The 24,576-nt window shown below is 35.9% G+C and overlaps 1 protein-coding gene across 1 annotated transcript in view; it reads right to left on the bottom strand.

Moving 5' to 3' along the window:
- The window catches only part of HECW1 (HECT, C2 and WW domain containing E3 ubiquitin protein ligase 1), a 632,276-nt gene that overhangs the window by 524,812 nt on the left and 82,888 nt on the right, over positions 1-24,576 (bottom strand). Inside the window, exon 3 of the mRNA XM_036246873.1 lies at positions 13,245-13,339. Within this exon, the coding sequence (XP_036102766.1) occupies positions 13,245-13,339 (95 nt within the window). The remainder of the gene's footprint in view (positions 1-13,244; positions 13,340-24,576) is intronic.

Below are 24,576 nucleotides of genomic sequence, written 5' to 3'. Positions count from 1 at the left end.
GTGTGTACCATTATGTTCATTGCACCACTATTTGCAATTGCTAAGATCCGGGTACAGTCCAAGTGTCCAACAATAGATGAATGGATAAAAAAGCTGTGGTACATATACACAATGAAACACTGTGCAGCTGTAAGAAATAAAGAGCTCTTATCCTTTGAGACTGCATGGAGGGACCTGAAGAGTATTACACTAAACAAAATAAGCCAAAGCAGAGAAGGATAAATACCATATTATCTCACTTATTTGTGGAATATAATGAACAATATAAGCAGATGAACTAAATAGACCCAGCAACATAGAAAGATGTACAGTTTAGATTGACAAACCTCAGAAGAGGGTGGGGGGGGGGTGATGAGGTAAACCAAATAACTTGTATGCATATATGCATATCCAGTGGATAGAGTCACAGTGCTAAAGGAGGGGCAGGATCAAGAGGAGGGTGTCTAGGAGGGAAAAAAATCTGTAACAAAAATAAATTAATATAAAAATAAAACTGCAAAAATGGAGAAACAGAGAAACAACACCCAAAATATAAGAACAGGAGGAATCCCCAGAATAAGCTAAATGAAACGGAGGCAATCAAATTGTCAGATATAGAGTTCAAAGTAATGGTTATAAGGTTACTCAAACAATGTAGTGAGAACAACAATGAACTTAGTGGAAACTTTATCAGCATAAAAACATAATGCAATTATAAATAAGAACCAGTTGGAAATCAATAATGGCATAGTTGAAATAAAAAATACCATGAAAGGATTCAACAGTAGATTAGAAGAAGCTAAGGATAAAATCAGTGAATTAGAAGACAAGGTAGATGAAAACACCCAATCAGAATAGAAAAAAGAAAAAAATTAAAAGCAGAAGGACAGTTTATGGGAGTTGTGAGAAAATATGAAACATAACAACATCTGTATAATATGTATACCAGAAAGAAAAGAATTGGAGTAAGAAATAAAGATAATAGAAGACAACTTCCCTAACCTGGTGAAGGGAAAAGTCACTCAAGGAGAGTCGCAATTATGATGAACCCAAAAGTCCCATGCCTAGACACATCATAACTAAAATGGTAAATGGTAAGAACAAATAAAAAATCCTAAAAGCAGCAAAAGAGACAGAATGTTACCTACAAGGGAACTCAGTTGATGTCTCCCTAGAAAGAGTGCGGGCCAGTAGGAAGAGGCATGAAGAATACAAGTAATAAAAAGCAAGAAACTGAATTCAAGACTACTCTGTCCAACAAGGTTATCACTCAAAATAAAGGCAAAATAAGAGTTTTGCAGACAAAAAGGCTATAGGAGTTTATTACCACCAAACCAGCACAGCACAATATGCTAAAGGGACAGTTGTAAGAAGAAGAAATACACATATATAGAGAGGAGCAAAAGCATAAAGAATTAAAATGGCAACAAAAAAGTACCTATCAATAATAACCTTCAATGTAAATGGCTTAAATGCACCTATCAAAAGATATAAGGTAGCTGAATGGATAAGAAAACATGAACCCTATATATGCTGTCTACAGGACACCAACCCAAAGAACAGAGTCAAACAGAATGAAAGAGAAGGGATGGAAAAAAAATTCCATGCAAATAGAAACAAAAGAAAGAAAAATAAAGCTGGGGTAGCAATATTAATGTCTGATAAAATAGTCTTCAAAACAAAGACCATAACAAAAGACAAATAAAGTAATATTAAAGAGATCAATCCTACAAAATGATATAACCCTGGTAAACCTACATGCACCCAATAAAGGAGGACCAAAACATATTAAAAACTTTTGGACAACTTTAAAAAAGAGATCATTAGCAGCAATATGATCATAGTAGGGGACTTTAACACCCCTCTGATATAACTATACAGATCCTCTAGAAAACAACAAAACAAAACAAAACACTAACAAGAAAATGGAGACCCAAACCCACACACTAGATCTGATGTATTTATTTTATATTTGCAAAACATTTTACCCCAAAGTTGCAGAATATACATTCTTCTCAACTGCACATGAAACTTTCTCAAAGATAGAACACATATTAGGACATAAACTAAGTCTCTATAATTTCAAGAAGATTTAAATCATGTCAAGCATCTTCTCAGAAAACAATTGCATGAAACTAGAATTCAATCACAATAAAAACACTCAAAAACATTCAAACATGTTCAGGCTAAATAGTATGTTATTAAACAATGAATGGGCCTCCAATGAGATCAAGGGAGAAATAAAAAAATGTCCTCAAAACTAATGAAAATGAACACACAACAACACATAATTTATGTGACACAGCAAAAGATAGTTCATAACATTACTGTCTTACCTCAAGAAACAGAAAAGATAGCTAATAAACTATCTAACCCTACAACTTAAAGAATAGAAAGAGACAAAAAACAAAAACAAAACAAAACCCAGAGTAAGAAGAACATAAGAAATAATAAAGATCAAAGCAGAAATAAATGACATGGACTAAAAAAATGCAAAAGATCAATAAAACCAAGAGCTGGCTATTTGAAAAGATAAATAAGACTAATTAAACATTAGCCAGACAAGAAACAAAAATAGAGGGCCCAAATAAATAATATCAGGAAGGAAAGAGGTGACGTAACAACACTATAGAAATTTAAAAAAAGATTATTAAGATGCCTGGCTTGTGTAGCTCAGTGGTTGAGCATTGACCCATTTACCAGGAGGTCATCTGTTTAATTCCTGGTCAGGGTACATGTCCAGGTTGTGGATCCAAGCCCCAGTGGGGGACATGCAGGAGGCAGTGAATAGATATTCTCTCTCATTGATGTTTCTATCTCTCTTTTGCTTTCCCTTCCTCTTTCTCTAAAATCAATAAATAATATAGTAAAAAAAGAAAATACAATAAACAATTATATGCCAATAAATTGTACAACCTAGGTTCCAAAAATCAAACAGAAAGATTCAGAAAACCTTAACAGAACAATAACAATTAAGAAAATTGAAGTAGTAATCAATAAACTCCCATCAAACAAAAGCTCTTGTCTGAACAGCTTCATGGGGGAGTTTCACCAAACATTCAAAGAAGAACTAACACCCATTCTCCTAAAGCTATTTGAAAAAATTCAAGAGGGAGGAGTACTTCCAAGCTCTTTTTATGAGGCCAACATAATCCTCATTTCAAAACCAGATAGAGATGCTACGAAGAAAGAAAATTACAGGCCAATATCCCTGATGAACACAGATGCCAAAATCTATAACAAAATATTAGCAAATTAGATCCAGAATATATGTGTGTGTGTGTGTGTGTGTGTGTGTGTGTGTGTATTTAAAATATATGAATATGTAAAATATATATGTATATATTTTTTATCCTCACCTGAGGACATTTTTTCTTTTTTTGTTCAGATATAGTGGGAGGGAGGGAGAGGGAGAGAGAGAGAGAGAGAGAGAGAGAGAGAGAGAGAGAGAGAGAGAGAAACATCGACGTGAAAGGGACACATCAAGTGGTTGCCACCTGCAAGACCCAACCAGAGCCGGGGACAAACTGCAACCAAGGTATGTGCCCTTAGCGGGAACTGATCCTGGGTCTCTCTGGATCGCAGGCTGACACTCTAAACACTGAGCCAAACCAGCCAGGGCAGATCCAGAATATATTTCAAAAATTATTCCCCAAGTGTGATTCATCCCAGGGATGCACGGCTGGTACAATATTTGCAAATCAATAAATATAACACATCACATAAACAGAAAGAAAGATAAAAATCATATGATCATATCAATACATTTTGAAAAGCATTTGGCAATATCAGCTCCCACTTTTAATAAAAATACTCAGCAAAGTGGGAATAGAAGGATCATATCTCAACATAATAAAGGCCATATGTGACAAGCCTATAGCCATTATGCTAAATGGGCAAAAACTAAAAGCATTTCCCTTAAGAACACAAATAAAACAGGAATATCCACTTTTCCACTCTTATTTAACATGGTACTAGGATTCTTAGCTACAAGGATCAGAGAAGAAGAAAAAAATAGAAGGCATCCAAATTGGAAAGGAGGAAGTGAAATTGTTATTATTTGCAGATTACCTGATATTATACATGGAAAACATTAAAGACTCCATTAAAAAAAAAACAATAGATTTAATAAATGAATTCAGCATCGTAGTAGGATACAAAACTACCATCAAGAAATTGACAGCATTTTTATACACCAATAATAAATTATCAGAATGAGAAACTATTTAAAAAATCCCATTTTCCCATTTATTATTGCAATAAAAAAATTAAGATACCTGGAAATAAACTTAATCAAGTAAGTAAAAGACTTGTTCTCAGAAAACTATAGGACATTGAAAAAAGCCCAATGTCACTAATCATTAGAGAGATGCAAATTAAAACTACTATGAGGTATCACCTCACACCTGCCAGAATGGCTACCATCAAAAAATCATCGAACAAGAAGTGCTGGTGAGGGTGTGAAGAAGAGACTCTACTATACTATTGGTAGAAATGCAGACTTGTACAGCAACTATAGAAAACAATATAATGTTTCCTCAAAAAATTAAAAATTGAGCTGCCATGTGATCCAGTAATCCCACTTCTAGGAATATGTCCTAAGAAGACTGAAACACTAATCAGAAAAAAATATATATACCCCTATGTTCATAGCAGCACTATTTTCAATTAAGATCTGGAAATAGCCCAAGTGTCCATCAACAGATGACTGGATAAAAAAGCTGTGGTACATATACATAATGGAATACTATGCAGCTGTAAGAAAGAAAGATCTTATCCTTTGAGATGACATGGAGGGACCTGGAGAGTATTATTCTAAGTGAAATAAGCCAATCAGAGAAAGACAAATATCACATGCTCTCAATTGTGGAATATAACAAACAATACAAACTGAGAACAGAATGGATCTAGAGACATGAATGTGGAGTAGAGACTGACAAATATCAGAAGAGGGGGTGGGGGGGATGAAGAATTAGACCACAGAACTTATATGCATGTATGCATAACCAATAGACATAGACAACTATGCTTGGGGTGGGGATGGCGGATCAGGCAGAGGGTGTCAATGGGGGAAAGTAATCATCTGTAACAAATATAAATTAATTAATAAAATAAAATTAGAAGCATAAATCAACACAATTTAAATGCCCAAACGACCCAAAGCAATATACAGGTTCAATGCAATCTCTATTAAAATACTAATGGAATACTTTACAAATCTAGAATAAATACTCCAAAAGTTTATATTAGAACCAAAAAAGACCCTGAATAACCAGAGCGATCTTGAAGAAAGAACAAATTTGGAGGGATTATTATAGTGGATATCAGGTTATATTCATAAACCATTATAATCAAAACAGTCTGATATTGGAACAAGAACAGGCATATATGTCACTGGAATAGAATAGAGAACCCAGAAATTGACCCAAGACATTGTCCTCAATGAATATTTGACAAAGGAGCCAACAGTATGTAATGGAGTAAAGATAGTCTCTTCAATAAATGGTATTAGAAAAAATTGGACAGACATGTGAAAAAAATAAAACTAGATCACCTTCTTATACTATATACAAAAATAAACTGAAAATAATTTAAAGACTTAAAAGAAAGACTAAAAATAATAAAAAAAAAAAAAAAAAACCCTAGAAGAAATCACAGTCAATAAATTCTCAGACAGCCCTGGCCAGTTTGGCTCAGCAGTTAGAGTGTCAGCCTGCGGTCCAGAGAGACCCGGGTTCGGTTCCCGCTAAGGGCACGTACTTCGGTTGCAGTTTGTCCCCGGCCCTGGTTGGTCGTGCGGGTGGCAGCCACTCGATGTGTCCCTTCACGTCGATGTTTCTCACTCTCTCTCCCTTCCCCTCTCTCCCTCCCACTCTATCTGTACAAAAAATGGAAAAATATCCTCGGGTGAGGATTAAAAAAATAAAATAAATAAATAAATAAATTCTCAGACATCTTGTAGCAATATTTTTCCTATATATCTTTTCAAGCAAGGAACACAAATAGAAATAAACAAATGAGATTACATCAAACCAAAATCTTTCTGCACAGTAAAGGAAACCATCAACAAAATGAAAAGACAATCTACTCAATGGGAGAACATGTTCACTAATAATACATTAGATAAGAGGTTAATTTCCAAAATATAAAAATAACTTATACAACTCAATACCAGGAAGACAAGCAATCCAATTAGAAAATGAAAAAGAATAGATACATCATAAAAGGACATACAGATGGCCAATAGACCTATGAAGAAATGCTCAACATCACTAATAATGAGAGTTTCAAATTAAAACCACAATTAGATATCACTTCAAACCTGCCAGAAAGGCAGTTATCAATAAATCAACAAACCTATGCTGGTATGGATGTGGAGAAAAGTGAACCCTTGTGCACTGTTGATGGGAATGCAGACTGGTATAGCCACTGTGAAAAACAGTATGGAGTTTCCTCAAAAAATTAAAAATAAAACTTCTTTTTGACCCAGGGATCCCACTTCTGGGGTAATATATCCAAAACAACCCAAAACACTAATTTAAAAGAACATATGCATCTCTATGTTCATTGAAGCATTATTTACAATAGCCAAGATCTGGAAAGAACCCAAGTTTCCATCAGAATATGAGCGGATAAAAGCAGTGGTACATTTACACACTGAAATACCACTCAGCCGTAACAAATAATTTTACCTTTCTGAGAGCGTGGGTGGACCTGGAGGTTATTGTGCTAAATGAAATAAGCCAGTTAGAGAAAAACAAATATAATATACTCTCACTTACATGTGGAATCTAATGAACAAAATAAACTAACAAACAAAACAGAAATAGGCAGAGGTACATGGAAACAACTGTCAGAAGGAAGAGGGTTTGTGGGCCTGAAAGAAAGAAAATGAAGGGGTTATGGGAAAAATGTCATATGTGTGTGTATGTATATATATAAATGTGTGTGTGTATATATATGTGTGTGTGTGTGTGTGTTTATGAATATGACACACAGAAACTGCAGTGTGGTGAAAGCAAGAGCAACAGGGGTGTGGGTGAAGGCTGTGGTGGGCAAAAGAAGGATAAATAGAAAGGGAAAGAAAATTTGTTTTGGGTGATGGACTCATGATGTATGTTCCATCATAATCTGTCATTCATTTTATTTATCAATGTGCATTTCTCACCTCTCCATCAGACTACAAATTATTTAAAGGCAATTATATTCAACAATTTTTGCATCCTTTTGTGTTTAATAGAGTGATCTGCATATAATAGAGGCTTAATAAAATCTAAAGGAGTACTAAATTAATAGACTTTGAGAGCATGGGCTTAATGGCAAAAGAGAATATGGCCATTTCTGCCAAGAAATAAATGCTTGTGCCCAATACAAGGGGAAACATACATCAAACATAGAATCTGTGGTTTCCTATAGTACAGTCCTAATGAAAGTGAGGAGTCTTTGACTTGAGATTTTTAAAGTACATGACCAGCTCCAGCAAAGTATAGCTAATGAAAGGATAACATAGGACAATGTTAGTCATAGAAGGATGATGACAATATTCTTGTACAAGTGAAATGAAGAAACTAAATCATCTTATGATAAAAATTGTTATTTGGTGTTCGATAAAATAAACATCTATAATTAAGGAAAAAAAGACTATGCCCTGGGTAGTTTTTCTCAGCGGTTAGAGCCTCAGCCCGTGGACCATAGAGTCACGGGTTCAATTCTTGTAAAGGGCACATACTTGGGTTGCAGCCCTTATTGGGGTTGTGCAGGAGGCAACCAGTCAATATGTCTCTCTTACACTGATGCTTCTCTCTCTCTCCCTTCCACTCTGTCTGAAAATAAACAAAAAAATATCCTCAAGTGAGGATTAAAAAAGAAAAAAAAAACAAAAAACTAACAAATAAACAAGAGCCCTGGAAAGACGACAACCTCTTTTTATAACAGGGACCTCAACAGATGTCAGTAGGAAAAAAAAAGATAAGGTGCAATGAAGACATGAGGAAAAGAACTAATACGTATTGATAACCTGCTAAATTCTAAAAATTAAAGTACTGGTTATACCAATGGAGCATATGATATCTGCCCCCCTCCCCTTTTCAAAAATTGCAGTTTTGGTACAATGTCGCAAACTAACTCAGTGACTTTTGAGACATAATATAATGTCCATAGACAACCAATGAAGGAGTTCTGAGGATCATGAAAGTGACACCCATGTACTAAAGACAACTAAGGGCAACTGCAAATGGCTGAACCTTATTGCGTTTCTACGGTCATGCCTGAAGCTTTGCAGATGAGCTCAGGCACTCTTGTGCTGCAAACAGGGGGAGCCTGATGGAGCAGTTGCACACACTGACCTTCCTGGGAACATTCTTACTAAGAACAGTACATGAACAGACAAGGGATGTGTTATTCAGATAAAGGATTTAAGGAAATAATAAGGAACAAAGTCCAATAAAGCTGCTAAGTAAGCAGGGCAGGTTGCCAAACTATCGCCTTTAAAAATAAACTGTTGCAAGCACTCGGGGCTGCAGCCATGTACTGTCTGTGAGTGTTTTGTGTTCTGTGTGTCTTGTGTTCTGTGTTCATTCCCTTCTTCCTATTATAAAGGAACCACTACAGGTGGCGCCCAATGTGGGGCAGCTACAGAAGAGAACCTGAGCAGGACCTCTTGGGTAAGTAAGCGGTGACCCACAGAAGGACCTCCATAAAAAATGGGGAATTTCCCATTCGAAGACTATTACATTCTACGGGTATAGAAATGAAAGAGAAAACTATGGACTAGATTGTTTGATCATGTAAAGAATAAATGTTGTTGGTTTTATTGTCAGCAAACAGTGCAATGAAATTCTAAAGCGTGGCAACAAGTTGTTAAGGCATTACACATCTCTCATCAGCAAGGTCAAACTATGGATTTAAAGCTATAGTCACTCTGCAATGCTATTATGCAGGCTTTGCAATTGCTAGAAACAGATTCTGAGAAAGGGGAGGAAGAGCCAAACAAAGGAAATAGAGATAAAAAAGAATTGAAGGAGTCTATGCTGAGGTTCCTCCCCTGGATAATGCCTCCAATAAGGAGTCTCTCGGCCAGGGGGAGAATCAAACGCAGGAATTGATTGATCGAATGAAGAAGTTTTTGGGACAATTTTTGGCTCACCCCTCAGCTCCTTTGCTTCCTCAAGCATTTCCCGTGTCTCTACTCTCTCCTCCTCCTCCACCCGAGATACAGGGGTGAGGGGGTGCATTTGCTGTACCTCAGGTAGGCCGTGGATGAGATGATGATGACTTTCCTTTGCCTCCTATGTTTGACACTAAAAAGGAGGACCCCCCGTGGCCTCCTCCACTGCCTGACAATCCTTTTTCAGTATTTCCCATCACTCGGCAAGGCTTTGCCCCTAATGCTCAATTTCCACAAGGGGGACAAAATGTCCTGCAATATAAGATTTTAAAAGAAATTAAGCAGGCAATACAAAATTACGGTCCTCAATCTCCTGAGGGCTTTTGGATTCTTATTCAGAAGGAAATTTACTTATCCTTATTGATTGGGAAAATTTAGGGAAAACTGTTCTTGAGGGATCTCAGTGGTTACAATTAAAAAGTTGGTGGTGGGAAGAAGCCCATATTAAGGCTGGGCAGAATGCCCTTCGTAATCCACCAGGACCCACAGAAGAGGAGTTCACTGGCACCAGCCAGTATACTACTCCAGCCCAATAAGCGAGTTTGTCTGATTTGGCATTAGGACAGACTAAGGCTTTCTTTTTAAAGGCCTGGATGAAAGTTGAAGCTACAGGTAAAGCTGTACCATCCTTTGTTAAGATGTTATGAGGCCTAGCAGAACCTTACACTGATTTTTTGTCTCTGCTAAAAGATGCTGTAATGAGGGGCTTAGGAACCTCCAATGCCTCCAGAATTATTTTGCAATCTCTAGCTTTCGAGAATGCTAATCCTGACTGTCAGGAAATTCTCCAACCTCTTAAGGCTAGTGGAGCTAACGTTAATGAGTATATCAGAGCATGTGCAGAGGTCGGTGGTGCCGCTTATCATGCTGAGTTGTTGGTAGGAGCCATTTAGAAAGAAAACAGCCACCCCATATGTTATAGGTGCAGAAAAGCCGGACATATTAAAAAGGATTGTTGGAAAGGGCAAAAGCAAGAGAAAATGAATAAAAGGCTTCCTGGGCTATGCAGAAAATGTGGAAAAGGATATCATTGGACTAATGAATGTTATTCTGGAAAGGACAAGGAGGGGAATTCTTTGACTCCACTGTCGGGAAACTCCCTAAGAGGGGGCCACTCTCTGGATGCCCCAGAACAACAATTCAGAGTTTCAGCAATATCCAGTGAGCGATGGCCTGGCTCATGAGCAGAGCAACTTTTAATAGTAAAAGATCTGAGAGTAACAACTAAAGGTAGTGCTGCTGCTGACCTTGCAATCAATCAAACATATACCCTCTCCCCTGGAAGGGGAATTTATAAACTGTCTACTGGTATTTATGGTCCTGTTCCTGCTCACACTATGGGGCTTATTATTGGCTGAAGCAGCTCCACCAGGAAAGGGTTACTTATCCAGCTAGGAGTTATAGATCCTGACTATGCTGGAGAAAATTTAATTATGGCTCGAGTGTTAACCACTCTGACCATCCATGCAGGTGATCACATTGCTCAGCTATTATTACTCCCATATGTCTCTTTTCCTCCCATTAAACAGATACGGTGAGGGGGATTTGGGAATACAGGGAAAAAAAATTTTGGGGAAATATTGATCAATGATGCTCGTCCTGCCTTGAGATTAAAAACAAATCAATGACCTTTTGAAGGTATAGTGGATACCGGGGCTGATGTATCAGTAATCAGTTCTGCGCTTTGGCCCCCTGATTGGACAATAAAACAAACAGATACAACATTATCTGGGTTAGGAAAAGCAACTAAAGTTCGACAGAGCCTGACTCCTTTAATTTGTGAGGGACCTGAAGACAAGAAGGCTACTGTTTCTTTTTACATTGTGGATATTAGTACTAACCTTTGGGGAAGAGATTTGCTCCAACAGTTTGGAGCTTTCCTTAGTGTGTCTTGTCTTCTGAGTCTTGTGTTCTGTGTTCATTCCCTTCTTCCTATTATAAAGGAACCACTACAACCAACTCATAAGAGATTACTGCAGCACCATCAATCCCCAATTTAAAAACAGATATTCAAATTTATTGACAAATTGATTTTTGGACACTTAATAACATTGCCCCTTAGAAACAGTGTGCTGAAGTCCCAGATCAAACTAAACAGGTTGATTTAACCCAGAAGTTGCTAGTATATACCAGTAACTGAACTGAGTTGCAAAAAGTATAACCTAGGTTTGATTCAGTCCCACGATCACATAGACAAATGGTCACTTAACCAAAATGATACTCCCTGCCTGTCTTACAAATGTGTCATGAATTAACTAGAATAACGCAATTAAAATCCTTTGAAAAGTGTACCATGGTATGGAACAATAAGGGTCAAAAAAGTTTAACAGTTATAAAATGCAAATGCACATTAAAATACTTTCTTGTAGGAAAATGAATGTTCCCTTCTGCCACGAGACTCTAAGTGCTAATCTCCAATGAGGAAATGAGATGATTACTCTGTGATATGTGCTTTATGAATGGGCTCTCACATGCATGAGGATTAATAAGAGAAACAAAAGTAAAATATACATTTAAATGTCAACTGAAGTGTCTACTGATTTATGTGAGAAAACCATTATGGAGATGATAATTAGAACAACAACATGCCAAATTATTTCAAGACATCTAAGTTTTTGTATCCCATGGCAATATACATGGGATACAAAAACAGGGTGCGGTGAGGGCTGACATAGAATCAACACAATCTCCTGAATAAAGTACCTCATGTGAGGTTTCCTCTTCTCAGACATAAACCATTGTATGTTCAATGCCTTCCTACTCTGTCCACTTCACCTCTGGTTTAATTCAGCAGCAACTCCATCCTTGCTGATTCGATTTAACTGATCCCCCATCTTCACAAATGGCTACCAATATCAGTATCTCTTTGGCTTTTCTAGGTACCCTCTTTTGAGGATGGCCCATACAAATGGGGCTGGAAGAGTGAGTGTGGCAAATTCCCACACCTGAATTCTGTCCCAGACAGTAAAATGACAAACATTATATTTCAGCCTTAGTGTACAGAAAGTGGTACAGCAGTCAAAATTGCGCATGGTCCCTCTTTTTCTCCTTGCCCCTCCTGCTGTCTGTCTTCTCAAAGTCACCCCTGACTTTTCTTCCTGCCCCAAGTCAGTGTCTAGTTTTGTTCTACTTATCAAGCTGGAGGCAGATTGGCTTCTGACCCTGAAGCCTGCTAATCTCATTACTCTCACCAAGGATTCAACTTGCTCATCTTAGGTACATGAAAGAACTGATTTGTAAAAGAGAAAAAAAATGGTATCTTTTAGAGCCAAAGTACTTTCTGAATCATTCATAGTTCATTTCAAGTACATTCACCCTTCCCCACAAGAATAAAAAAATACACTAGTATGATAGAGTTCTCATTATTTTTTATTCAGTCTCCCACATTCAGTAATTTTTAGTCAATGTGTAAAGAATAGAGTTGACGTTTGTAAGTAGATTTTAGCTAGTCTGGTCAAATGTATTGAAAACTAAGGTAAAAAGCACTAGACTGTAATTTAGGAAAAGATGTTGTCTATTACTATGGTACTGATCAAAACTACAGAATAGAGAACAAAAGACATAATTTAAAACCCTGATCTGCAATTATCTAACTCTGTGACCTTAAGTATATTACTTAAGCTCTTTGAGCAGAGCTTCCTAATTTATATAGAGAAAAAAAAAAAAAAAAGAATCAGAGATTCTAGTGTTTTCTAAGCCTGCTATTTTATAATTCTATGACTAAAACCAGTCATTTAATTGTAAGCCTAAAAAGAAATTAAAACATATAAAAATGTAAATATTTGAAACTCAGAAATGTATGTTTTCCAAAGAAAGATTTATTATTCACTTCTATTAAGCATGAGATTATTAGAAATATCTGACTCTCTACTGAAGCTTTACATTTCTTTAACAAAAAGTAGTATGCATTTTAATATGTATGTCTTCAGACCTCATTCCTCTTTATTATTTTGAGATGTGTGTCTATCTATTCATAAGTTATCAATGAGTTTCTTTATGTGTTTGCGCACACACACACACACACACACACACACACACAAATAGAAAAGTCAAGAAGCACAGAGTTAGGTCTGACCAAAGAGGAAGAAATGAGACTTACAGGAGCTGCTGAGTTTTTTACCGTGACACTTGGGGTGGTAGCTCGAAGGGCTCCACTAACTCCATGGTAGTATTTGAAGCAAATCTTAGTTTCACCTGAAAGACAAAATTAAAATGAGACTGAAAAGTAAGGTATAACCCAGGAAGAAATAGGTAGGGACAGAGAGGACACCATCAGGAACTACAACCTAATTCCTCCTTAGGACCCTGAGAAAGCAGATACCTACTAAGAAGGTCAGGTGGCTAACTGGCTTCAAATTTAAAATACAGGGGCTAGAAATGATTTCTTTCTATACAGGGGTTTTTCAAACAAACTACAGTTTTCGGAAAAGTCTGCACTAAGCTGACTGCCTCCTGCGCTGAATAGCCTTCCTTTACTGTGTTCCTCCCATCTGAGCCAGCCCTTAAAAAGGACTTCCTGGAATCCTATTTCAACCAATAAGATTGAGTCTTTCCCCATCCAGTCAGAGCTGTACAGCTACATCTCCATCAGCTTTTCACTGACCAATCAGAGCAGGTATATTTTGACAATCAGGGCAATGCCTTTTGGACCAATCAAACTGTGAGAATTGAGTCCTTTTTGCATAAGGACTAATAAATCAGGTACCAGGGACAGAGGTCTTCTCTTTATGTTAGTTCCCCTCTTGCTTTAAGAGCATACTTTTCCTTTCCACCAAAGACTGAAGATGGTTTCCTCGGTTGGAGCTGAAAGACCAAGTATTCCTCCCTGGAGCACAGTGGAGCAGACCAGTGCAGGGCAGAGCTGACTGGCAGAAAATAGAGCAGAGAAAATCAGCGAGGAACAGAGTACAGCTGTCCTGTTAAAGAGAAGCCTGGCCTCAGGGCTCCCACACCTCAGGGCTTCCTAACAGCACTGCTGTTTTCACAGCCATGCTATATCTTAATTGATCTGTTCCACAGCAATGCTGTATTCACAGTTCTGCTCTATCACAATTGAGCTGTTTGCATGGAATATATTTATCTTCTTCAATGCACCTCAAAGTGAGGATTCCTGCTGGTGTTGAATTTACACCAATGGCTTTGGCTGACATTCCCATAAGCCAGGGAGGTACCAGTTGACAGTGATAGTCAACAGGTTTGACTTATTTCTAAAAATGTGTCATATAAAATTGCTTTGGCCTTAGTATATTTTACCCAAGTAAAATTTGTGATTTAGACTCCTTTATTAGAGGTTATTCCAAGAGGTTATTTCTTTTAAACCCATAGTTCTAGGGTTTTAGGTAGTTTGATGCCTATCACCAGTCTGTTTCTTACATAATTTTCTGTTATATAATTCATTGTTACTAAAAGCTTGGTAAATTGGAGGAAACTTTGAGAAATTATATAAACACATATGAGAGGCATATTTTATAAACAGTGATACATATCAATGATAAGCTCTCTGCATCACATTTTTTTTTTTTTTAAGTTCTACAGATGTAAGGAGCAAAGAAATGGCCTTGGGGAAAAATGCTGCCTGAGTTTCAATTTCAGCTCCATAACTGAAAATCTGTGAAACAATGAGCAAGTCAACTTCCCTGTACATCCTTTTTCTTATGTGTAAATGGACCAACAATAATACACACCTCATAAGATACTGGAAGATAAAACAAAAGTGCTTAGAGTTTAGTTAGGTGCTCATAAATGTTAGTAATGAAGATGGTGATGATGATGATGCCTATATAATTATGCTATGACTCCATTACTTTCTGATATTTTGTTCTGTAGAGGAACATATCTGTCGCCAAGCTAAGTATAGTTTATTTGAAGGTGACTTGCTTTTCCCAATTTACTGTTATGGAACTTTCTCTTTAAATTTTAAAAACTTTCCACATATAAATGAAATCATATGGTATTTATCTTTCTTTCACTGGCTTATTTCATGTAACATAATATCTTCTAGTTACATCCATGCTATCACAAAAGGTAAGATTTCCTTCTTCTATGGTGGACCAGTATTCTCTTGTGTAAATGTAGCAAAGCTTTTTTATCTACTCATCTACTGATGGACACTTAGGCTGCTTCCAAATATTGGCTATTGTAAACAGCATAGCAATTAACATATGGGTGCATATCTTTTCTGAATCAGAATTTCTTATTTCTTTGAATACATTACCAGAAAGGGAACTGTTGAATCAAAAGGCAGTTAAATGATTAATGTTTTGAGAAATCTACATACTGTTTCCCATAGTGGCTGCAATAATCTACATTCCTACTAACAGTGAATAGTTTCCTTTTCTCCACATCCTCACAAACTCTTGTTGTTTGTTGACTTATTGATGACAGTGATTCTGACAGGTGTGAGATGATATCTCATTGTGATTTCAGTTTGCATTTTCCTGATGATTAGTGATGTTGAGCATCTTTCCAAATGTATACTGGTAATCTTCCTCATAGAAGGATCTAGTCAGGTCTTTTGCCCACTTTTAATTAGATTATTTGTATTTTGTTTCTATTTTTTGTTGAGTTGTATAGGATCTTTATATTTTTTGGATATTAACTTCTTATCAAATGTATCATTGATGAATATGTTCTCCCATTCAGGTAGTTGTCTTTTCATTTTTTAATGGTTTCCTTTGCTGTGCAAAATTTTAGTCTGATGTAGTCCCATTTGTTCTAATTGGTCTATTTAAGTATTCTGATTCTTTCTGATTAAGTTTGGGAAGCTTGCATGTTTCTAGGAATTTATCCATTTTGTCCAATTGAAAAAAATTTTCCCTTTATTGATTTTAGAGAGGAAGTAAGAGGGAGAGAGAGAGAGATAGAAACATCAATGAGCGAGAACATCAATTGGCCACCTCCTGTATGTACTCCCCACTGGGGATCAGGCCCACAACCTGGGCATGTGTCCTGAGTGGGAATCAAACTGGCAACCTCTTGGTGCATGTGTCAACAATCAACTGCTGAGCCACACCAGCCAGACCAGGGTGTCCAATTTTTTTGGCATATAGTTGTTTGTAACATTTTTGTGCAATTCTTTGTATTTCTGTAGTGTCAGTTGTAACTTTGCCTCTTTCATATTTTATTTATTTGGGTTCTCTTTTACTTTTTTTTGTTTATGAGTCTGGAAAAAGGCTTGTCAGTCTTCAAAGAGTCAGCTCTTGGCTTCATTAATCTTTTGTATTGCTTTACTTGTCTCTATGTTATTTATCTTCACTTTAATCTTTATTTTCTTTCTTCTAGTTACTAGGCTTTGTTTTTTCTTTTTCTAGTTCTTTTAGGTGTAAGGTTAGATTGTTTATTTGAGATTTTCTTTGCTCCTTGAAGTGGGCCTGTATTGCTGTAAATTTCCTTCTCAGAACTGTTTTCGCTGTGTCCCATAGATTTGGGGTAGTTGTGTATTGATTTTCATTGGTCTTAATGCAACATTTAATTTCTTCTTTGACTCATTCATTGTTTAGTAATGTGTTATTTAGCCTCCATGTGTTTGTGTGTGCTTCAGGCTCTTTTAAATTATTATTTTCCTTTTAATTTTAATTGAATTTAATGGGGTAACAATGGTTTGTAAAACCATACAGGTTTCAAGTGTACAAATCAAGAAAGCATCATCCTCACACTGCATCTTGTGTCAGTTACCCAAAGCAAAGACTCTTTCCATTCACATTCCCTCTGGCTATCACCACACTGTTATCTTTGTCTATGTGTTAGGTTTATATTTCTTTAGCTAATTTCTTTTTCTTCTCTCATCCAGTGTCCCCACCCCTCTGACAGTTTTCAGTCTGTTCCATGTATTGTGCCTCTCTTTTTATTTTGTTCATCAATTTATTTAGTTCATTAGATTCCACATATAACTGAAATCATATGGTATTTGTCTTTCTCTGACTGGCTTATTTTACTTAGAATAATAATCTTCATCTATGTTGTCACAAAAGGTAAGATTTTCTTCCTCTTTATACAGCTGAGTAGTATTCCATTATGTGAATGTACCACTGCATTTGGTCCACTTATCTACTGATGGGCCCTTAGGCTACTTCCAGATCTTAGCTATTGTAAATAATGCTGCAATGAACATAGGCGTAACTATATTCTTTCAAATTAGTGTTTTGAGATTCTTTTTTTTGTGTGTGTCTTTACATTATTTATCCCTTCATTTTTTATAGTCAGTATTTTTATTTATTTATTTTATTTTATTATTTTTTATGTTTTAATTACAGATAACATATAATATTATATTAGTTTCCGGTGTACACTCCGGTATACATTATAAAACTTATTAAGTGATCATCACCAAAAATCTTATGCCCATCTGGCACCATACATAGTTATTAGAATATTATTGACAATATTCCCTATGCAGTACTTTACACCCCCATAACAATACTATAACTACTAATATAAATCCCTTCACCCTTTTCACCTTCTCCCCAAATCCCTCCCATCTGGCTACTCTCAAAATGTTCTCAGTATCTATGAATCTACTTCTGTTCTGTTCAGCTTGTACATTTATTTTTATTTTTTAAAATATTTTCTTTTTTTATCAATTTATTTTTGTTCCAGATGTTTCTATTTTTCCCCCATTGAAACCCACCACCTCATTTCCCCCACCCCATCCCCAGCTTTGTTGTCCATGTCCATCAGTTATGTGTACATGCATATAAGTTCTGTGGTTTACCTCTTCCCCCACACCCTCTTATGTTTTGGATTCTTAAGACATATCCCAGAAGTAAGGTCATGGGGTCAAAAGGCGGTTACAGTTTTAAGTTTTTGAGGAAACTCCATACTGGTATCCATAGTGGCTACACCAGTCTGCATTCCCACCAACAGTGTATAAGGGTTCCTTTTTTTCCACACCATTGCTAGTACTTGTCCTTTGTTGATTTATTGATGATATTGATGCTGGCAGGTGTGAAGTGATATTTCATGGTAGTTATACATTGCATCTTTCCAATGATGAGTGACTCTGAACACCTTTTCATGTCTATTGGCTATTTGTACTTTCGTTTTGAGGAAGATATTTATTAATTTATTTTTGTTACAGTTGTTTGTCCTTTTTCCCCAATTGACACCCTCCTTCAGGTGCCCCCTCATCTTCAGCATTGTTGCCTATGTCCATGGTTACACATACATGCTTATAAGTTCCATGTTTTATCTCTTCCTTCGCCATCCACACCCTCTTATGAGGTCTGTCAGTCTGTACCCTACTTCTATGTCTCTGGGTCAATTTTGTTCATCAGTTTGTTTTGCTCATTATATTCCACAAATAAGTAAGATCATATGATATTTGTCTTTCTCTGACGGGCTTTTTTTTGCTTAGGATAGTAATCTCCAGGTCCCTCCATGCTGTCTCAAAGTATAGGAGATATTTCTTATAAGCTGCATACTATTCCATTGTGTACATGTACCACAACTTTTTTATCCACTCATCCATTGATGGACACTTGGCGGTTTCCAGATCTTAGCAATTATAAATACTGCTGATATGAATATAGGGATATATACATTTTTTTCTGACTGGTGTTTTACGCTTCTTAGAATATATTCCTAGAAGTGGGATCACTGTGTCAAATGGCAGTTAGATTTTTAAATTTTTGAGGTAATATCATAGAGTTTTCCATAGTGGCTGCACCAGTCTGCATTACCAACAGCAGTGTACTTTTCTCCACACACTCCACAGCACTTGTTGTTTGATGATTTGTTGATGGTAGCCATTCTGATAGGTGTGAGGTGATATGTCATTATTGATTTTTGGTGATTATCACTTAATAAGTTTTATTTGCATCTCAGTGATAATTAGTGACATTGAGCATTTTTTCATATATCTGTTGGCAATTTATATGTCCTGTTTGGATAAGTTTCTCTTTAGGGCTTATGCCCACTTTTTTTTTAAATTGGGTTCTTTGTCTTCCTTTTATTGAGCTGTATGAGCACTCTATATATTTTGGAAATTAACCCTTTCTCTGATGTATCGTTGGCAATTATGCTATCTCATATAGTCTGTTCCCTTTCCATATTGATGGTTATTTCTTTTGCTGTACAGAAGCTTTATAGTTTGGTGTAGTCCCATGTGTTCATTTTTTTCCTTTGTTTCTGTTGCCTTAGGTGATGTATCAGTAAAATTTTTCTGCATGTGATTTCTGAAATTTTGTTGCCTACATTTTCTTCTAGGATTTTTATGAATTCATGAGTCACATTTAAGTCTTTTATCCATTTTGAGTTTATTCTTGTGTATGGTGTAATTTGGTGGTCTAGCTTCATTTTTTTTTTTTTTTTTGCATGTAATTCTCCAATATTTCCAACATCATTTATTAAAGAGGCTGTCTTGACTCCATACTAGGCTCTTGCCACCTTTGTCAAATATTAATTGAGCATGTGGTCTTGGATCAATATCCAGGTTCCCTGTTCTGTTCCATTGATCTATATGCCTGTTCTTGGGCCAATGCCAGGCTGTTTTGATTACAGTGGCTATGTAGTATAACTTGATACCTGGTATTGTTATCCATCCTACTTTGTTCATCTTTTCCAGATTGCTGTGGCTATTCAGGGTCTCTTTTGGTTCCATAAGAACTTTAGATATATATGTTCTAGTTCTGTAAAATATGTCATTGGTATTTTGATGGGAGTAGCCTTGAATCAATAGATTGCTTTAGGTAATATAGATATTTTAATTATGTTAATTCTTCAAATCTATGAACAAGGTATATGCTTCCTCTTTTCTATATCTTCCTCTATTTCTTTTTTCAATGACCTGTAGTTTTCTGCAAAGAGAGTCTTTACTTCTTGCGTTGTTTATTCCCATGTATCTTAATTTTTTTTTTTTTGCCACAATGGTAAATGGGATTGTTTTTTTAGTTTATGCTACTGTTAGTTCATCATTGGTATATAAGAATGTCATTTATTTTTTATGTTAATTTTGTATCTTGCCGGTTTGTCAAACTCATTTCTTAAATCTAGTTTATTTTTGATAGAGTCTTTAGGGTGTTCTATGTACAATATCATGTCATCTGCAAATAATGCCAGTTTCACTTCCACCTTTCCAATTTGGATCCCTTTAATTTTTTTCTTCATGTCTAATTGCTGTGATTAAGACTTCCAGTACTCTGTGAAATAAGAGTGGTGAATGCAGACATCACTATCTTCTTACTGTTTTTAAGGAAAACACTTCTAGTTTTGCCTATTGAGTGTGATGTTGGCTGTAGGTTTTTCAAATATGGCCTTTATTATGGTGAGATATGATCCCTCTATTCCCACATTTCTGAATATTAGAAATGGGTGCTGTGTTTTGCCGAATGTTTTTTCAGTGTCTATTGATATGATCAATCACATTTATTGATTTTTGAATATTGTACCAGCCTTGCATCCCTGGGATGAATCCCACTTGGTCATGGTGAATAATTTTTTTAATGTATTGCTGGATCCTATTTGCTAGTATTTTGTTCAGGATTTTGGCATCTATGTTCATCAGGGATATTGGTCTGTAGGTCTTTGTTTGTAGTGTCTTTATCTGGTTTTGGAATTAGAATTATTTTGGCATCATAAAATGAGTTTGAAAGTCTTCCTTCTTCTTTTTAAATTTTTTTGTAATAGTTTGAGGAGAATGGGTGTTAGTTCTTTGACTATCTGGTACAACTCCCCCATGAAGCCGTCTGGGCCTCGGCTTTTGTTTGCTGGGAGAGTTTTGATTACATCTTCAATTTTCTTAGTTGTTATTAGTCTGTTCAAGTTTTCTATGTCTTCCTGGTTCAGTTTTTTTGAGACTATGAGTTTCTAGAAATTTGTTCTTTTCACTTAGATTGTCCAATATGTTGGCATATAATTGTTCATTGTATTTGTTCATAATCCTTTGTATTTCTCTGTTGTCAGTTGTTACTTCTCCTCTTTCATTTCTGATTTTGTTTATTTGGGTCCTCTCCCTTTCTTTCTTGGTAAGTCTAGTAAGAGTCCATCCATCTTAATATCTTTTCAAAGATCCAGCTTTTTCTTTCATTGATCTTTTGATTTTTTTTTTTTTTTTTTGTCTCTCTGTCATGTATTTCTGCTGTGATCTTTACTATTTCACTATTTCCTTCCTTCTACTTGATCTGGGTTTTTCTTTCTGTTTGCTTTTTAGTTCTTTAAGTTATGAGGTTAGATAGTCACTTAGAAATGTTTCTTGTTTCTTGAGGTAGGTCTGTAGTGCTATGAACTTCCCTCTCAGGACTACTTTCACTGTGTCCCACAGATTTTGTGTTATTTTTCATTGGTTTCCAGAAGTTTTTAAATCTCTTCCTTGATGTCCTTGGTAACCCATTCATTGTTTAATAACATGCTATTTAGCCTCCATATGTTTGAATGTATTTGCATGGTTTTGTTTAAATTGACTTCTAGCTTTATGCCATTGTGATCTGAGAAGATGCTGGCTGTAAATCAATCTTCTTGAACTTGTAGAGACTTACTTTGTGTCCTAACATATGGCCTATCTTTGAGCATGTCCATGTGCACTTGAGAAAAGTATGAATTCTTCAGTTTTCTATTAAATTTATTTTCTATTAGATCCACAATATATAATTTAGAGTCTTTGTTTACTGGCTAATTTTTGTCTAGAGAATCTATTCAATGATATCAGTTGGGGGTGGAAATCCTCTGCTATGATTGTATAGTTTTCCATTTTTTTTTAAGTTCCGCAGAAGTTTTAAATATATTTTGCTGCTCCTATATGAGTACATACATTTTTACCTAGGTTATATCATCCTGTTGGAAAGATCCTTTTAATAATATGTAGTGGTCTTCTTTGTCTCTAGTTATGGCCTTTATTTTGAAGTGTATTTTATCTGATATGACTATTGCTACCCCAGCTCTTTTTGTTTACTTGGAAGATTTTTTTTTCATCCATTCATTTTCAAACTATGTGAGTCTTTTGTCGTGAGGTGGGTCTCTTATAGACTATATATATATATGTCATGTTTTCTTTTTCAATCAGCTATCTGTGTATTCATAGCAGCTTTTAATACATTTACATTTAAGATTATTTTATATGTACTTACTTATTGCCATTTCTTTTTTCACTTTGGTTATATTTTTCTTCCTGTTTCCTTTACTAAATAAAGCAGTCCATTTAATATTTCCTACAGTGCTTGTTTGGTGTTACTATATTCCCTTAACATTTTTTTTTCTTGTTCTTATTTTGTCTGGAAAGTTCTTTATTTCACCTTGTATTTTTAATGATAGCATTGCTGGATAGAGTACTCTTGGATTCAGATCCTTGTTTTCCTTTATCTTAATGATTACATGCCATTCCCTCTGGCCTGTAGTGTTTCTGTTGAGAAGTCAGCAGATAGTCTTATGGAGGACCCTTTGCAGGTAACCTGTTGCTTAACTCTTTCGAATGCCAGAATTCTCTCTTTGTCTTTAATTTTTGGCAATTTAATTATTAAATGTCTTGGTGTGGGCCAGTTTGAGTTCTTCTTACTTGGATCTCTCTGTGTTTCTTAAACTTGTATGGGTTTTCCTTCACCAAGTTAGGAAAATTTTCTGACACTATTTATTCAAATGTATTCTCTTGCTAATATTTTTATTTTTCTGAAAATCCTTAGATGTAAATATTGTTATGTTTCATATTGTCCCACAGTTCACTGAGGTTGTTTTCTGTTTTTTAATTGTGTGTGTGTGTTTTTCCACTTCTCTGATTGGGTTATTTTTCTACCCCATATTCGAATTCAGGGATCTGAACCTCTGCTATCTCTACTCTGCTGGTTATTACTTCTAACGTGTTTCTTATCTATGCTATATTATTTTTCATTTCTGTTTGATCATTTTTCATTTGCAATTGGTTGATTTTCATATATTTATTTAGTTCATTATCTTTGTTACAAATGTTTCTCCTATTTCCCCCATTGACACCCTCTGCCCCCTCCCTCCACGCCCTGTACCCAGCTTTATTGTCCATATCCATTGGTCACACATACATACATATAAGTTCCGTGGTTTATCTCTCCCCAACCACCCCCTCTTCAGGGGATTGTCAGTCTATATCCTACTTCCACGTCCTGGGACTACCCTGTTCTTTAGATTGTTATGTTCATTATATTCTGCAAATAAGTAAGCTCATATGATGCTTGCCTTTCTCTGTTTAGCTTGTTTCACTTAGGATAATACTTTACAGGTCCCTCCATGTTGTCTCAAAGGATAAAAGCTCTTTCTTTCCCACAGCTGCATAGTAATGCATTGTGTATATGTACCAGAGCATTTTTATCCATTTGTTTACTGATGGACATTTGGATTGTTCCCAGATCTTGGCTATTGTAAATAGTGCCGCTATTAACATGGGGGTACATATATTCTTTTCGATTGATGTTTCAGGCTTCTTAGGGTATATTCCTAGAAGTGGAATCACTAGGTCAAATAGCAATTCAATTTTTAATTTTTTGAGGTAACGCCATATTGTTTCCTATAGTCGCTGCACCAGTCTACTTTCCCACCAGCAGTGTACTAGAGTCCCCTTTGCTCCACACCCTCACCAACAATTGTTGTTTAATGATTTATTGATGGCGGCAATTCTGACAGGTGTGAAGTGATACCTCATTGCTATTTTAATCTGCATCTCTCTGATGATTAGTAATGTTGAGCATTATTTTATGTCTCTTAGCCATATGTTTGTTCTGTTTAGAAAGGTGTCTATTTAGTTCCTCTGCCCATTTTTTAATTGCCTTCTTTGTCTTCCTTTTGTAAAGTTGTATTTGTACTCTATATATTTTGAAAATTAACCTCTTATCTGATGTATTACTGGCAGTTATGCTCTCCCATAAAGTGGGTTGCTTTTCATTTTGGTCATTGTTTATTTTGCTGTGAAGAAGTTTTTCAGTTTGATGTAGTCCCATGTGTTCATTTTCTACTTTATTTCTGTTGCCTTAGGTGATGTATCAGTGAAAATTCTGCTGTGTATGATGTCTGAAATTTTGTTGCCTACATTTTCTTCTAAAATTTTTATGGATTCATAAGAGACATTTAAATCTTTTATTTATTTTGAGTTTATTGTCGTGTATGGTGTAAGTTGATGGTCTAGTTTCATTTTTTTTGCATGTAGTTGTCCAGTTTTCCCAACACTATTTATTAAAGAGGCTGTGTTTACTCCATTGTATGCTCTTGCTCCCTTTGTCGACTATTAATTGAGCACAATGTTTTGGGTCCATTACTAGGTTCTCTGTTTTATTACACTGATCTATGTGATTATTCTTGTGCCAGTACCAGGCTGTTTTGATTACAGTAGCTTTGTAGTATAACCTGATATCTGGTATTGTGATTTCACCTACTTTGTCCTTCTTTTTCAAGATTGCTGTAGCGTTCAGGGTCTTTAATGGTTCCACATGAACTTTGTAGTATTTGTTCTAGTTCTGTAAAGTATGTCATTGATATGTAGA

Source organism: Molossus molossus, unplaced genomic scaffold (assembly GCF_014108415.1).
Source record: "Molossus molossus isolate mMolMol1 unplaced genomic scaffold, mMolMol1.p scaffold_m16_p_7, whole genome shotgun sequence".
NCBI classification, from domain to species: domain Eukaryota; kingdom Metazoa; phylum Chordata; class Mammalia; order Chiroptera; family Molossidae; genus Molossus; species Molossus molossus.
This window is presented reverse-complemented; position numbering and strand designations above follow the sequence as displayed.